Source organism: Maylandia zebra, linkage group LG18 (assembly GCF_041146795.1).
Source record: "Maylandia zebra isolate NMK-2024a linkage group LG18, Mzebra_GT3a, whole genome shotgun sequence".
In the NCBI taxonomy this organism is placed as follows: Eukaryota; Metazoa; Chordata; class Actinopteri; order Cichliformes; family Cichlidae; genus Maylandia; species Maylandia zebra.
Window position 1 is genome coordinate 5,049,803 of NC_135184.1, and position 17,059 is coordinate 5,066,861.

At 39.9% G+C, this 17,059-nt stretch overlaps 2 protein-coding genes across 6 annotated transcripts in view; both read right to left on the reverse strand.

Moving 5' to 3' along the window:
• Positions 1-8,578, reverse strand: part of LOC101476808 (solute carrier organic anion transporter family member 5A1) — a 55,148-nt gene extending 46,570 nt beyond the window's left edge. For all 5 annotated transcript variants that reach the window (XM_024799869.2, XM_076877163.1, XM_076877162.1 and 2 more), the window contains exon 1: positions 6,896-8,578. In XM_024799869.2, the coding sequence (XP_024655637.2) occupies positions 6,896-7,859 (964 nt within the window). In that variant the 5' untranslated portion in view covers positions 7,860-8,578. The remainder of the gene's footprint in view (positions 1-6,895) is intronic.
• A 6,811-nt stretch (positions 8,579-15,389) lies between these two features.
• On the reverse strand, positions 15,390-16,695 carry LOC106676506 (E3 ubiquitin/ISG15 ligase TRIM25-like). The gene has a single exon (XM_024799867.2). It carries the CDS (start codon positions 16,693-16,695, stop codon positions 15,400-15,402), a length of 1,296 nt encoding a protein of 431 aa, XP_024655635.2. The 3' UTR covers positions 15,390-15,399.
• Positions 16,696-17,059: the final 364 nt, after the last annotated feature.

The following is a 17,059-nucleotide window of genomic DNA, read 5'->3' on the forward strand; positions in this document are numbered from 1 at the left end:
TATTGCCTATATATCTTGAGTGAATACTTTTGAAGAGGCCCTTACAGCATTAAGACTGTACAAACCTGCCATGATAGTTTTTTATGCTTGATCTCTGAGTAATAAGAAAACTTAGAAGGAAGCTTCAACACGTGTCATGGTGATAACCCTGTAAACCCTGAACGAAAAAATAATTGCCAGAAAATTAGAATTTAAAAAAAATAGTGTTTATTGAACTTTTAAAACATTTTCTAGTTTTAATTTGTATCATATTTGCTATACCCCCTGTTTTTCTGTTTATTTGTTTGTTAGCAGGATAACCTGAAAAGTTACGGAAGGATTTGGATGAAATTTTACCAGAGGTGAATTACATCTGCTTTCGATCCAGATATGCTTTCGACTGTTTTTTTCCCCACTGCCAGACACTGTAAAGCTGGACTCCTCATATCACAGCTTTAAATTACACAACAACAAGACATAACAAAAAACAGAGATATTTCCCAAAGGTTTTAAGATAATATCACAAACGAATCCTGATCCCGAGACAATTCAGTGTACGCAGGTGTATGCAGACTCAGACACAGAAATCTGTCTCCTGTGGTGTGGATGCACCAAAGTCTAGCCAAAAATAAGTGATTTAATCTGCTGTCAACTTAAATCCAATTAGACCGTCACACTGGCAGTTCATGGTCGTAAATAACACTGATTTTACTTGTCCCCCTAAAAAAATAAAAAAATGTTTTAAAAAAATTGCGAGGCGACAGGTCTGAGGTCATATTCATGGAGCGCTAACGTAATTTGTTACCAAACATGGCAGCAGCGTTACACCCGGCGAGGACCACATTGCGTCTCTGAGCTGGCACATTAAAATTTCGAGTGGCTGCAGCGTGGCCCTCTGCCTCGCATGGCAACCAAACAGAGCGCCTCTTATTGGGGTTACAAAGCAATATTGTCCTGAATTATTCTAATGGCCGTCTGTTATTGCCTTTGGGCGTGATCTCATATGTAGGCTAACACAAAGAAGGGCCAATACGGACCAGAATGTGTGTTTACAGCAGACAGTTAAGCATCTTGATAAATGTTCAAAAACAAGGACCTCCCCTGTCTTTACCTCGTCTCAGTTCAGATGCATCACCTTATCACTCATCAGTCAGCTTGAAAATGCTCATGAACAAGCTACACACCAGAGGTTTTAGAGTATGAATGGTGTTATCCTCTTAAATGAAAGCCTTGTGTGTTCTGGGATGGATTTTAAGCTTTATTAAACTCTAAGGTGAAAGGTCTACCGGCTACTTATCAGGCCTTTCACTTTTCCTTCACCTTTGGCCCAGGAGTCCAGGCTGAAGGTGCTGACCTCGAGCTGCGAGAGCCCCAGTACAATCATTACACACCAGCTTCCTCTTTGAAGTCCATCTTTAAAAGCATGTACTTGAACAAGAAGTACTGTTATTGTGAGCAGTGATAATAGCAGTCTTATAAACACCCAGCTGTTCTAAAGCTCTCTAAATAACAAATTACTTTTGCGAAAGCCCATCTTTGCCCCAGAAAGACCTTTCTTTTTTTTTCCTTTTACAAGTCAGGGCCACACTCAAAGAAAACGATGCATTGTGCTGCTGCGAGTTGGCCCAGTTTCCAATGGGCATGCCAGTCGGACTTAAGATTTACTAGAAACTCCAGTTTAAAACTCCCTCCCAGTGGCCTTTTATTACCATTAAGAGCCCTGAGAAACTAAGTGACGCCCTGAATCGGGAAAATAATTTGTCATGTGTCACAGATTGATTTCAGTTCAAATTGTGTCTGCAGAGTTAGATCTTCAGCCCAGATAAACGCAGCTGTGGTCTATTTGGATAGCTGAATTCACAGTATGGCTTCCGATTCAGCAAAGATATCATCTGTCTCCACTCATCTCATGTCACTAATATAATAACCTAAGTAGGCTAAGCACCGTAAGAGCCTATCCGAGTACAGTCAACCCTTTGTGCTCACTCTCCATGGTCAATATCAGACGCAGAGTAGATCCCAACTCATGCAAGAGAGAGGCAGAGAGCCAAACCTTCAAACAAAGCCTCAAACTGACTGCATGTGATATTTAAAAAAGCCTGGACTGCATTTAAAACAAAAGAAAAATACTGCTTTTAACCATTACTGTGTAGCAACAGCAACCTTTCATTGTTCCTGTGTTTACATGTTGAGAAATTAACAGATTAAAGGAACTGTTAACAGGTAAATTAATCTGTGCATGTGCTGACCACTGTTACAAAGCTTGAAAAACACTGCAGTCTCTTCCCATTCCTTCTGCTGTGCGTTCACTGGGAACTGCGAGGTGAACTGGTTGCAACTTATGAGAGAAATCCAGTGATATAATAAAACTGATGACTGGGAGGATTCGCAGTGTCCAAGATTTCAGCATACTGACGCAGACATGCTATCAATCTGCAAATCAAACACTGAAGCAAAACCAGTAGAAGTCAAGATTTTGCAGGAGCAAAAACATTCTGATTCTGTCTCCCAGTAACACAGCATCTTACTTACATAATATCAGGTGATGGTAATGTAAACCTACACACAACATTCACCATTAGGACTGAAAACAAGACAATTTGTTTTTAAACAGCCCATGTCCTCATTCCTGTAACTGAAGGAGCTGTCAGCTGCCATTAACCCAGCCGACCACATCACTGTGTTTCTGCAGCCAACCTCCTGCTCACTGAGGATCCTCTGCCCTGCTCTGCATTGCTCTGTCACATCCAGCCATTGCTCGCTGCTGTGAACAAATGCTTTCTTTAAGCCACCACAAAGGAATGCCAACGGTTACTGGTCAACTGGGTCCTGCCGGACAAACCCGATTCAGTTAGAGGAGAATGTGGGTAACGTTTTTTTGTTTTTGTTTTGTTAGATTTTTGTACATATACCTACTCAAAAAGAGAAAATAATAACAATAATGTATCTATATTTTAAAATACAGACATATTTATATTTTAATAAGAATATTATGGATCGTATGAGACCTCTGATTTACTTTGAAATTCACTTTTCTCCCTGACTTAAATTTCCCCTTCCCAGCACCAAATGCTGCTGGCACGGTGGAGTAGTGGTTAGCACTGTTGTCTCACAGCAACAAGGTTCTTGGTTTGAACCTTCCGTTCGCCTGGGGCCTTTCTGGAGTTTGCATGTTCTCCATGTCGCTGTGTGGGTTCTCCTTGTCCAGGTACTCAGCATTCTCCCACAGTCCAAAGACATTACAGGCGTAAAAGGTTGACTGCCTCTCTGTGTTGGCCCTGCGACCCATCCAGGGTTTACCCTGCCTTGACCTGTGACAGCCGGGAAAGGCTGCTAGTCTCTGTGACCCTGAATTGTACAAGTGGTTAAGAAAATGGATGCGTCAAAGCCTCTCCATTTTAGCTCAAAAGAACACAGAGCTCAGGCTGTACCCAAGACTCGGGTACAGAGGCTCTCTTTTTTTTGCCCCCACCACCAAATAACAGGAATGCACATAAGAGCTTCCCTCCACCCCCCTACTCCTTTCATAACTCAGCTCTCATTTGGCGGTTTAATTAGGCTTTACCTTGTTTGAGGCTGCTGGAGCGAGAACTTCTGGGGAAGCATGTGAAAACAGGGGGGGTCACTTAACCCATTTGGCTGCAGAACTCTCTGGACCAAGTCTGCGGCTCAGTAGAGTCACAGAGCAGGTAATTAAATATAAAAATAGTTTTAGTTTTATGAGCTTAACTGGTCTTTCTCCTCCCCAATCTAACACTTTTGGGATGAAGCAAAAGGCCAATCATCACCCAACAACTGCTGGACCACACTAATGCTCTTCACTCAATAAAATCCCTGCAGCCAGATGCAGATCCAGCTGTGCTTTCCCATAAGACTGGATATTGTCTTTTAATTTAAAATTTAAAACCAATTTAAAAAGAAAAATAATAATTAAACACCTTCAACATGTGAGAAGCATTTTTAAGCCAGGGCTCACAAACTGAATGTTTTGTATTGCCTTAAACTAACCAGCGGGCTAGCTTAAAAGACACTGTTATTATTCTTCACCGCCTCAATGTTTCACCATCCTTGGAGTTTGTAGTTTTAAGCCTTTTTTTAAATATAAGCTGCAGACAATGAGTTATAAAGAACTATAAAGAAACCTCTAAAAAGAGGTTTCTTTATAGCTATTATCTGAAATCAAAGCTGTAGTTATAGTCAGCTAACCCAAAGTGAATGTAGTTAACAGGGACTACGTACCCTACTGATGGCCTGTTATGATAGAAGAAATTACTAGAAGATAAGCTTGATGTCAAAAAGGAGAGACCTTTCCGATGCCACAATGGTTCTGACCAGATACAAGCTGGGAAAATTGACCTAAACTGAACTTTTTTAAGTTTTCTTTGGTGAAATATCAGAAAACAGATCTGACATCCAGGCTATGAAAGCTTGTGTCTGTTCCTCTGTTGAAACTATGATCTATCCCACGATATTGATCAAATCTGAACAAACATGAGATTTAGATGAATTTGGATTTAGACTATAAAACTGCTTTTCTTGCAGTTTTTGACAGCTCTTTTTACTTTTAGCTTAAATGTGTTTTTATGTGGTTCTCTGCCACACTTACAAAGTTGTGAGGGTTTCAAAAATATAGGGAAATGGTTGATTCACCACATGTGAAGGAACATAATTCATAAAGTTCTCATAATATGAAGCTAAAATTGCATAAATTTAACAAATAAAGTTACTCTAAATTTAAAATACATCAGCTCATTGTGAGGGAGTCAGGTGGGAGGACTGATTGCTTTTCACAAGAAAGACGTGGTAAAGATCAACAACTTAAAATGATAATAAATAAAATAAAAACAAAAGCTTCACAGCTATAGGTTTTAAAGAGGCTGTAAGAGTCCTTCATCAGTGTGGAGAAGCAGCTGCAGCCACAGTGAACTCACAGCTGTTACACTGGATTGTAATGACTGGAGGAAAAGAAGCATATAAAACACACATAACCTAACAAACCAACATGTAACCAGCCATTCTTCAGGCTATTTAATCCTTTAGTCGATCACTTTTCTTGATCGTGTATGAATGTAAACTTCTGTTAACTTTGAGGCATTTGCTTGGACAAAAGACACAACACGGATATTACTTACTAGCTCTTTCAACCATTTTATAGATAAACAAAGAGCAATAAGCAAAATTGACACTAATTATATGTCTGTGTCGTAGCATCTGCTCTTAAAGTCAACTACCTTGTGCTTCGTAGGTTTTCAGTGCAGTGCTGAGATCAACTATACTGTAACATTTTTAGTCGTTGAGTTTAATAAACCGGATGTGTTTACAAACCTCATAGCTTTCTCTGTGTCATATAAATTGGATTTTCATTTGTTTTTGGAGGTTTCTTCACACAGTAAGTAATGTATTAAACCATTAGAAAACACACAATACACAATGTATAATTTTTCTTTTTTTACTTTACAAAGGGTTGCAAAGCATTTAGACATTTCAGTTTTTCCCAGCATTAATCAGGTGAGGTTAGTTATTGCCTGTTTTATTGTATTTCATTTCTATTGTGACTCCATCATTTTCTTCTCTAGAAAAAAATCCAGGGACTCATCGAAATAAAAACATAAGCAATGAGTTGTTTTTCTCTGGCTTCCAGTTTGTTCCCAATGGAGATTCAAGTGCTTCTACTAAACACTGTATAAGAGAGAGACATGGAACTCAAAGAATCACTAATAGAAGTTTTTGGGAGGACTCCATAATGGCTCCAGATGGCGGTTGTCCCACCACTGCCTCTAAAAAGAGCCAATCATCAGCCAAACTAGTAAAACATGTGGGCTAGTTGTGTTATTGCACTGCTGGTGAACACCATTTACAATAAACATGTAGGTAAATGTACTTACAGTCTTTCTAATGGTAATATCTGTTCAGATCTCCTGTGGGAGGAGCCAAAGTCACTGAACTTTAACACAGCCATGAACGAAGCCGTCATGGTGCGTAGCTTTGCATGTGTAGTACAAATAAAATGTTGACAACCAAAGCTTTTAACCTGATTTCAATTTTAACTTTGGCTTCCAATTATTATTAAAACCAGATGATTAAGATAAAACAAACTACTGCTTTCTAATAATAGTATTATTTTTGCCTTTCAGTACCTTAATTCCCTTTAATTTTACACTTCTCTAAAACTCCAGATTCATTCAGTTCACATTTTTTTATTAATTTATTTAAAATTAACATAATTTCAAATGGACTTTCTTAATTTAAAACTTGATTAAAACTTTGGACACGGCCAGTACGGCTGCTGAGTGGTGAGCACAGGCAGTATAAAACATGGATCTTAAAGGTGAAGCCAGCGCGGAAGTGCCTTAAACTTAAACCTGCGTTCTTCCTAATAGCCAGTAGGGGCCAACAGCTGGACTTCTAGTTGTATAGAAGTTAATAGGAGAACAACCTTCCAACCTGCCCTCTCTAAACTCTGTCCTGATGAGTTTATGGACTCAGTTACTCATCTAAGGTCACACTGAATAAACATCAAGCCCAATTTGGAAATTTTAGTCATTCTAAGAGTCTCTAGAGGATAATCGTGGGTGCATTCATAGGGAAAAGGTGGGTGTTTTTACAGTGAAATGATGCTCAACTTGAGGCTTCATAGTGGGACTTCACAAACCAGTGGAAGTCTGGTTAGTAACCATGGTGGCTACTTCCATCTTTCATAGTGTCTGTAGTTTTGTCAGATCTGCCAGAGCAAAATGCAAACACAACATGCAAAAGTGTCACAGCGCTGTCTTGCTGTGAGCCAGTGATGCCCAATTCACCACTGTGCTGCTACTGGCCTCCATGCTGGTGGTGGATGCATGTACAAATCCCAGCAGAACTGCTCCATATTTAAGGTGGGCAGGAAAACTAACCAAACATTCCCCCAAACTCTTACCTAGATACAGCGAGGCATTCTCCTTCTTCACATTGTCGTCCAGGTAGGTGGGCCCCAGCGTGTAGATGGGCGTGGACCCCATGCCTACCAGGATCTGAGCGATGACGAACAGCGCCACGTACAGGTTGTGCTCGTTGCCCTCCTGGTCTCTGGGACAGGAAGTGATGTCAACGCGATCCCTGCTGCTGGCATTGCTATTCATGCACAGGCCCTCGTTGGCCGAAGATGAGTTGACCTCCTGGATCTGGTAGGGCGGGGAGATGAAATGAGGTAAGGAGAATAGGGCAGCACCCACAGCGATGAAAATGCCCCCCACTGCCAGCCAGCGAGGCCTCTGGCCCCGCCCACCAAAGTAGCTGATGAAGACGACCACCAGGAGGCTCCCGATGTCGAAACAGCTGACGAGCAGGCCAGACTCTGAGCTCCTCAAGCTGTACCTTTTCTCTATGGTGGTGATGACGCTGCTGAGGTAGCCAGACACCATGAGCGACTGGATGAACGTCAGGTAGCACATGCAGAACAGGAAGCAGCGAGAGTCCTGCAAGATGACGCCAAGGTGCTTCCGACTGGGCAGACGAATCTGAGCTAGCCTGGCTGCGAAAAACCCCGGGGGCTTCCTCCTAGCCATGTGTTTACTCCTTCGGATCTCCGTGTTCTCCATGTACGAGGCCGGCCTATTCAGCGCCGACTTCCCTGGCTTTGGCGGGTAGTTTGCTCTCGTTGGGGACTCGGCCTGGAACGACTCAGTGTTGGGCGGGTTCTGGATGAACTCTGTGCTCTCCTCGGCCGTTATGGACATCCGCACTGAGCTCGCCAGTAAGGTTTTCTCCTGAGGTGCAGCTTCGCTTAAAACAGGCAAACTTTTAGATTTGAAGTTCGTACCTGGATCCTCCACCTCGCTGGAAAACCCGTCCTCCTTCTGAAGGGACTCGGACAGCTCTGCTTCCTCGTGGTCAGCCATCATTTTCAGTCAATTTTCTTTAGAGGTTCAAAAAAAGAAGCCGGCCCAGTCAAAGAACACATTTACAGTTCAGGGGCTGCTGGCCATCACATCTATTATTAATAGGAACACCTACTCCCACAAAGAGACCAAAAAAAGCAACAATGACAAGCACGCTCACAGCCTCTACTGTATCTCTGCTGCAGGACAGCAGACAGCTCTGGGTTTGTTTATCTTGTCATGCACACTTGCCTTCTGCCACCATCCACCATAATCCGGAGGTGGAGACCGCTCAGGCCTCCTCTGCTCGGCCAGCGGAGCTCCGGGGCCAGGGCTCCCTGCAGATGCTTGCTTCAGCAGGACGCTGGTGCTCCTGGGTCGGGAGCAGGGATGACATTAATTCACAGAGCATCCCTGACAGCCCTGCCGATGCAGATCACACAGCCGCAATAATGTCAGTTCTTTCATCAGGTTGCATGATCGTCGTCCCCTGCTCCTCCTAACTCCTGCCCAAGTCAAGGGCAACCCCGACTCCAATGTTATCAGCGCACCAGCTGTCCTCCCAGCGGGCGAGGGGGGCTGGCATTTAGGGATTATCTTTCGGTGCAAATTCCTGGGGAGGAACATGAACGAATAAAAATCAGGGAAACGGGGAGAAGTCGTCGAGGAGAACCAAAGACAGCGAGCAGAGACAGAGCTGCAGCTCACTGCAGTGCTGCTCGGCTGCTGTCTGTCGCTGTTTTGAAAACAACCAGGTTCAATCCAGGAAACACTTCAAAATAAAAGCTACAATTTTAGTGACAAAACTCCCAAGACACACAACATCATAACTGTGAACAGTAATGGCCATTTCGGGCTTTCTAGACTATTTAAGATAATATAGCTTGTAGTAACTTTCCTGACCAATGCATGTTTTCACAATTATCTCCACACGGCTTCAAATATTGCAAAAATAAATAAAACAAAAAACCGGAATCCCATTAACTGTATATTACATCTAAAAAACGTTTTCTGTGTATATTCACGTGCCTCTATATATAATCACTCTTGAACATGTGACTGAATCTGCGATATTTAATATTAAATTCGGTCTGCTTAACACAAACACAATAAATTCCTAACAGCAAAATTAGCAAATTAGAAGAAAGGCCGTCGGAATTATCACAATTTTACTGTTTGTTTGTTTTGTTTTTTGTTTGTTGTTCTTTTTAATGTAGGGTTTACAATATAATGTGTGGAAGATTAAAATGTTTTATTTTGAAAAGAACCATGGCTCGCGGCCATACAGCTAGCGGCTAACAACCCGTAACAATAACAATATCGACATTGTCTTTCATTAACCTGACATACGGTAAAGATGAGACATCATTCAGACCTTCGTGTCCAACTTCCACTAAATAATACTCAAGGGCTGGTAGTGAAGAGTCATTCAAGCAACGCCCTTGTTAAAATATTCCACATCCAAAATATCATGTAGCAAATTAGTGGAGAAAATACCGGAAAAGTGTTTTCAAAATAAAATAAAAGCGTCAGAAAAAAAGGGGGCGATCGCCCATTAAAGCAAGGGAACTTTGGAGATTCATTTTGAGGAATTGCAGGTATTTAAAATACCAGTTTGGCCAGTAGCCGATGCATCCGAGTTTGTTGTGAGCAAAGAACACCCCTCTGTGTGAGAGTAAAAAAGCCAAGCAAAGGTTAGACGAAATTTCGAGTTATTAGGTCAGAGGCTGAAACAAATTTCCACAGGTATCAGTCAGTGAGGCCAATACTTGAGTATGTGACCAATATATAAATATTAAATTAAGCCTTTTTATCTTACATTTTTATCTAGATCCTAAAATAGGCAAAGAGTTTAGATAAAGGTTAAATATAAATTAAAATCTAAAAAAGTGAGAACAATGAGATTGTGAAAAAAATACTATAATACAAAAACACATACTGCATGTTAAATATACAATATACACTTAATGATAAGTATTTATTTATTTAGTTAAAACGTCATGCAGCATAATAAGCATAATGAGGTTTCAAACTTCTCCAAGGGCTAAATGAAGACCTGCAATGCTTTGCCTTAAGTATGTAGATACCAGTGTTGGTCAAGTTACTTGAAAAAAGTAATCAGTAACTAATTACTGATTACTTCCCCCAAAAGTAATCCCGTGACTTTACTGATTACCTATTTTCAAAAGTAATTTGTTACTTAGTTACTTAGTTACTTATTTAAAAAATGATTTACAACCTGAATAGGTAAAGAGCTTTCTATTTTTTCTGCATCATCCATCATATAAAATGTAATCAAATGAAAAAGTCTCTTTTTGAAACTAGTTTTATTAGTTTTAGTCTTTTAACTTTGCGCATGAAGCAAACATTAAATTATATGCAACATTCTCTGACTAGAAGAAATTTGTTTAACATTTAAACCTATTTTCTGCATATTCCAGCATATAAAATAATTTTTTTGTGTGTTTACACTCACTCTTTCAAACAGATGCAAGCAGGGGCGATTCTAGGATCAGAGCTTTGGGGGGGCTGAGCACCCAGAGAGCTGCCCAGCCAGCCAAGATACACTTTACAAATCAAATCAAATCACTTTTATTGTCACATCACATGTGCAGGTACATTGGTACAGTACATGTGAGTGAAATTCTTGTGTGCGAGCTTCACAAGCAACAGAGTTGTGCAAAATACAATAATGTAAACAAGCAAAATACAAGAATGGCTACATCTGAAACTAATAAATATATGTACAATATATAATAGTATATGCATTTCTGGATGTGTATACTAAATATTTTTCTACGTGTGTGTGTGTGTGTGTGTGTGTGTATACACATATTTTACAAATTAAATAGAGTAAACAATAAATAAAATATGTAAAAATATACTCGTCACAATGAGACTTCTTGCCTGTCTCTGTCAGTCCCTGCATCCTCCCTGTCCTCGTCGTCTGTTGTCTTTGTCTCCGTTATCAGTCATCAAAATTTTACCATCTCTGTGCAATTCTGCAAATTTCTTTATTAAATCATAAGATTCTTAAATTCATCAAGTCTCTCTGTGCCTGGGTCCTCATCACAAAACATGACATCACTGTTTTGTACATTTTAACACAATTTAATCCCCACATTTGTGAAAGAAAAGCAAAACACTTTTGTCTGTAACAAAACCATCAAATCAGATAAAGGTTATTTAAATGCTGCAAAAGAAGAATGGATTGGAATTTAAAAAAAAAAAACACATCCTAACCTTAATTACTGGGTGAGAATAATGAGTGACGCTCATAGTGAGTAAAAAGTAAACTGAGTGCATTTTTTGGACAGCGATTCACTTTTAATGTGCATGTATAATATAATACAGATGCATAAAAAACACTCCCAAAAAAGAATAAATTATTACAAATAAATTATTACAAAATATTAAGAAATATATATATATAAAAATGGAGGTAACTTTGCCTGTGGTAGAATGTATACCATGCATGAAAAAATCTTTACTGCAGATACTAATTTGACCAATTTAATAATACTAATTTTGCGTTAGATTCATAAGATTTATGAGTTTCATGCTTTCATAGTGGTCCTTAGGAGAGCTTGACATTTTTTATCAGGTGGTACACACTGTAAAAAGTTTGAGAAAAGCTGATAAGTGTATGTGTGCTTTTGGAAAACATTTAAAGCTGCAGTACAGAATCTTTGAAACAAGCTTAAAACATTTTTAGAATATAAACAGAGCATCTGCTTCTCTTTACAGCTCCTCATGTACGTACTGCGGCAGTCATACAGACAACTGGACGGTCCAAAAGTTGGCCTACCTATTACTGGCTGAGGTTTTAGTAGAGTTGTGGCTGAACCACATAAAAATATATAATTAATTTTAATCTCCCCAATCAATTATAACATGATGTTGGAATGTTGTTAAAGAGGGTCAAAACTGTTTCAACCCAGTTTGTTTAGCAGAGTCTGTACAGCAGCTTTAATATAGGGAGGACACAACTTCCAGATTGTGTGAGTAAAATCAGGTTTTTTTTCTCTTTGTCAGTTTAACAGTTTCTGTTGTGCCTGTCACTGTTCCCTGTCTGTTTTCTTACCTGGTTCTTCCCGACCTTGTACTTTCTCCTCACATTCTCCTCTTTCCTCTCTTCCTCTTCGGACTGACAATCATACACAAATAGATTGTATTCAATTAGATGAAAAATTACATTAATATGAAAAAAAAATACTATTAAGATCACTAACAAAAAGTCCTCTCTCAGTGTACTTTCAACCAAAAGGCAAATAACCAAACCACATGTACATCTAATAAAAGATAAATATTGAAACACTGATCCAACATTATTGATCATTTGATTTTATACTTTTACCTGAATGTGGCTCCTTTTTTTGAAAAAACTTCCTTATATCCATTATGAATCTGGCTGCCTCTCTGTACACACACACACAACAGAAGTTATAAGATTAATGGGCATCCAGTCAGTTAGCTAGTTAGTATCCATTTCAAACAGGACAGTGGTAACAACAATAGGCTACGGAGAACTTTAAGTTTTTGATTTTAAATAGGCTGTATACATTTCAATGGGAGCAACAGGACGGTGAAATGTTGATGATTTTACTACAGAGTAGGACGGATTGTAGGGTAGCAAACATTGTTGGAAAACACGTTTTCAACAATGCAGGTTACCTGGTGTAATGTTTTTCAGCTAAAAAGAAACATGGTCTGACTCCTACCTAACTATATAAAGAGTAACTGAAGGTTAAATGCAGCTAACATGTCCTGTTTTAAGCCAGGCACTCACACCTCCGCTCCGCTGCGTCTCAGCCACCATCGCTCTGGCAGCAAGAGCGCTAGAGCCAGAGCAGGGGAGAGGCGAGCTGGAACAAACCACTTTGGGAGGGGGGGTTATCTATACTTCTGTTGTTAAAATGTTACGTCTCAACCAAGTACTGTATGCTTTTTATATTTTTAGTAGTGTGTCACACAAACAGCAAATATTGTCAAAAAAGTAAGAAATCTTTGGGGGTGCTGTGATTCATCCCTAAAAATGGGCTAAAATCGCCCCTGGATGCAAGTAAAACACAGCAGAAAATAAATAAAACCTGTTGCTCTGTTTTCACCTGTATAGCAGGAGTAGGGCAGGCGGAGGTTTGCCCTGGTGCAGGTGTGTCACAGCGGTCAGTGGAAGGATCTGGGAGTTTCACATTCCCGTGGCAGAATACTGTCGGTACTTGCTCGGACGTTTAGGGTTTTTGTCGCTGTAAAAAGAAGTTTTCTTCCCACGCATCCCATGATTACGGAATCAAACGCAGCTTGCTTACAGGAAAGTAACAGTAATCTAATGACCTTTTTTGCAATAGTAATCCCTTACTTTACTCGTTACTTTAAAAAAGCAGTCGGATTACAGTAACAGTAAGACGTTACTTGTACTTGTAATGCATGTTACTTGTAACTCATTACTGCCCATCTCTGGTAGATAAATAAGAAAAAACATATAAAAACCACAAATATTATTACCAGGCATCCAAATTCAAAAACAACCCAAAAAAATGAGATGCAGACACTGAATATGGGAGCAGGCATTTACACCCATTTAGCCAGATGAGACCTTAGAGAAGTCCAACACTGATGTTGTGCAACGACATGTCCACAATCATTGTTTCAGTTCATCGCAAAGATGAAAGATTAAGTTACAATTATCATGCAGATTGTCTTTATGGACCCAGCTTTGCTGGCATGAACACTATCAAGTAAACACTGGATAGGGTCTTCCACAAGAGTTTGCAAAAGACAAGATTATTTAAGTTCAGTAGCATGACGAAACATTTAAAACAAAAACTATAACAACTTAAAAAAATACAATAAAGTAAAATCTTTACTTTTTTTTAATTAAATTTGCCAAAATATGAACCAAAATGAGGAATTTGTACATGTGTTTATTGAGCATGTGATGTCTACATCTCTCAAACAGTCTAGTGTAGTTTGAAAATTAAACATTCTCAAAATAGAAACTCATAGGAACAAATAGCCAAAAAATTTATCTCTGGAGACTAACTGAATTGAAATCCAGCTAAAATAAAACAAAATATTAACAACTAATGAAAAACAAACTTTAAAAAAAAAAACAGACACCATTTAAAAGTTTACAAAGGGTGTCCATATACTGTTGGGATATGCAGGTAAGAGACCTGAGCTTGAGAAAATAGCACAAGAACGCAGCGACCTCTGGTGGTTAATATGAAAACGACAAATACAGAAACCTGCATTTAAATTAATCACATTTTTCACATTATTATTAATATTTAACACATTTAAAATTATTTTAAGTAAGTAAGAAAAATGTATTTATATAGCACATCTCACGTAAATATAACAAAGTGCTTCACAAAAAAGCAAGAAAAAAACAACATATCATATTAATCTGAAGCAATAGACACAACATAACATCATTTATTGTTTGGAAATACTAACAACTGTCACTCAAAGTTCTAAAGCCTCACAATGGCTGCCCCATTAATTCGTTGTACAATACATACTTTTTATGATTAAAAAAATCAACATAACGAAGAGCATGAATTGTTCCTAAGAAAAAGGAAAAGTAGTTTTGTTGTGAACTGAGTAAACTTAATTTTCCAAAATATGAACAACTATAAAATGTGCCCGTCTGTGGTAAGAAGCTCGTTCATCTGATAAACAGTTTTGTTGGTCGCTATCATGCAGGTGTATTGTGTAGCTGCTGCATGTTATGTGTGCTAGGTTTTCATGCTTTGTGGTCATCTCTGTGCAGCTAACCAGTGGATTAACTTTAGTTGTGTCTAGCTGATTTCCCACTACCAGAGGATCTGAACCAAGGAGCCATTACTTTGCAGTTTTGAGGTGGAATCACTTTGCACGTACTGGGTACAAAGTCGCCATCAAACCTCTTCTAGTAGGTACAAGGAACCACAACCAACCACCACCCATCACTGGTCTCACTAATGCCAAGCCGGCATGTCGGCAGAACCAAGAGGAGCATCAACAGTACAGCATTAATGATGAAAACCAGCGCAGAGCTAGGAAGGGAGATGCACCCAGGGCTGTTCAAGGACAGTGGTAGACCACAGAAAATCCTGGAGGGTGAAAATCAGACCTACATCCAGCTGCAGAGCCACACTAACAACAGCAGCAAGCCCCACCGTGAACGTAAACACCAGCAGACCAACAGACACGCCTCCAGCAGGGCAGACACAGACGGAGGCAGCAGTGGCACCAGCAGTAGCAGTAAATATGTAGTCATAAAGGGTTCAGAGTGGGTTTGAAACACAGACAGTAAAATTATTTAGCTCAGTTCAGTTCAGAAAGTATTAGAAATAGTATCCTGAATACCTTTTGTTCTAAGATTTGGTGCCAGGTTTTTATTTACCTTGATTAAGCAGAGACTTTAATGCCCCAATTGAAAGTTCCTTACTTAAACCATCTTAAAGCAGCTTCATTCAAACTGAGCAACCCTTTATGTTACACAATTAAAGTTTTCTTTTTCATTGCCATCCACAGTTAAAGATTTGAATAATTTTGTTCATGCTTAATTCTGCTTAATTTATTTGTTGTTACTGTGACCTCTAGCAGTACATCTGTCCGGATGATTAGGATAACATTGTATTACCGTCATGAACGTCGCTTTTCTGTTTTTTTCTGATAGTAACACATATTTGTTTGCTGTGTTTGGATCCAATGTGATTTCACATGAATATTTTAAGAATTCATCTCTGGTCTTTGGCTCAGATTCTGGTAGTGAACCATCCACATTAGTGATTTTCATTAAGACGTTTGTCCATTTCTCTCTTAAAATTGATTGTAGTATATCTCTGGTCTCTGATAGTGCCCTTTGCTCTCTGTCAAAATGCTGCAGACAAAAGGAGTGGATTGTAATAAAGCATATAGACTCACTGAGTGCTGACAGTGAGGGGTAGTTGTGTAGAAACTGGATGTGATCCTCTGTGTGTGAGAGCTGCTTCAGCTCAGCATCTTTCCTCTTCAGCTCAGTGATCTCCTGCTCCAGCTTCTCCTGAAGCTCTTTGACTCGACTCACTTCAGTTTCCTGCTGGGATCTGATCTGCTGCTTCACATCAGAGCTTCTTTTCTGGATGAGATGGATCAGCTCAGTGAAGATCTTCTCACTGTGCTCCACTGTTTGATCAGCAGACTGATTGATGGCCTCCACCTCCTGTTGAAGCAGCTTCACATCTTTCTCTCTGTCCTGGATTCTCTGCTGCATGTTTTGTCGACTCACCTCCAGCTCTCTCTGCCTCTCAGTCCTTTCTGCTGCAGCTGAGACTGTGTCGTGGCCTTTATGTTCATCCACAGAGCAGAGATAACAGATACTCTGCTGATCAGTACGGCAGAACATCTTCATCACCTCATCATGACGAGAGCAGATCTTCTCCTGGAGCTTCTTGGAGGGCTCCACCAGCTTGTGTTTCTTGAATGTAGGTGAATCATAATGAGGCTGAAGGTGTTTCTCACAGTAAGAAACCAAACACACCAAACAGAACTTCACTGCTTTCATTTTTCTCCCAGTGCAGACATCACAGGCCACATCTTCAGGTCCAGCATAGCAGTGATCAGCAGGAGCAGCTTGGAGTCCAGTCTTCTTCAGCTCCTCCACTAAATCTGCTAACATGGTGTTTTTCACCAGGACAGGCCTCGCTGTGAAAGTCCTCCGGCACTGAGGGCAGCTGTAGATTTTCTTCTTTTCCTCTTCATCCCAGAAGCTTTCAATACAGTTCATGCAGTAGCTGTGTCCACAGGGAAGAGTCACCGGATCCTTCAGTAGATCCAAACAGATCGAACAAGAGAAGGCGTCCTGATCCAGATCAACTCTTTTTATCGCCATTTCTCTTCAAAGTCCCAGGGTACTTAAGTTTGCTTCAGTTTCCTTCAGCAGAGTTTGAACTGTAAGCCAAAAGCTCGCCATGCTTGTTTGTTAAAGAGCCTGCAGTAAATGACGTTTATCAACTCTGACACTCAGCCGCTTGCACCCATCTAAAACCTGGCAGGTCTGTGAAGCGGCGGGACACTTAAAATATCTGGACAGACTGAAATGTGCCAGTTCGCTTGTTTTGTTTTGTTTTTTAATCAAAGTCTCAGCAGCACTTCTACCGACCTCAACCAATCAAATATTTGGTTTCATTAGATTTGCACTCCTTGAGTCCTTTTTCAGTACGCACATTCTTCATCATTTCTCTGCAGAGTGCATC

Coding starts and splice junctions, on each gene's coding strand:
- LOC106676506 (XM_024799867.2), bottom strand. CDS start 16,695: ATGGCGATAAAAAGAGTTGATCTGGATCAGGACGCCTTCTCTTGTTCG.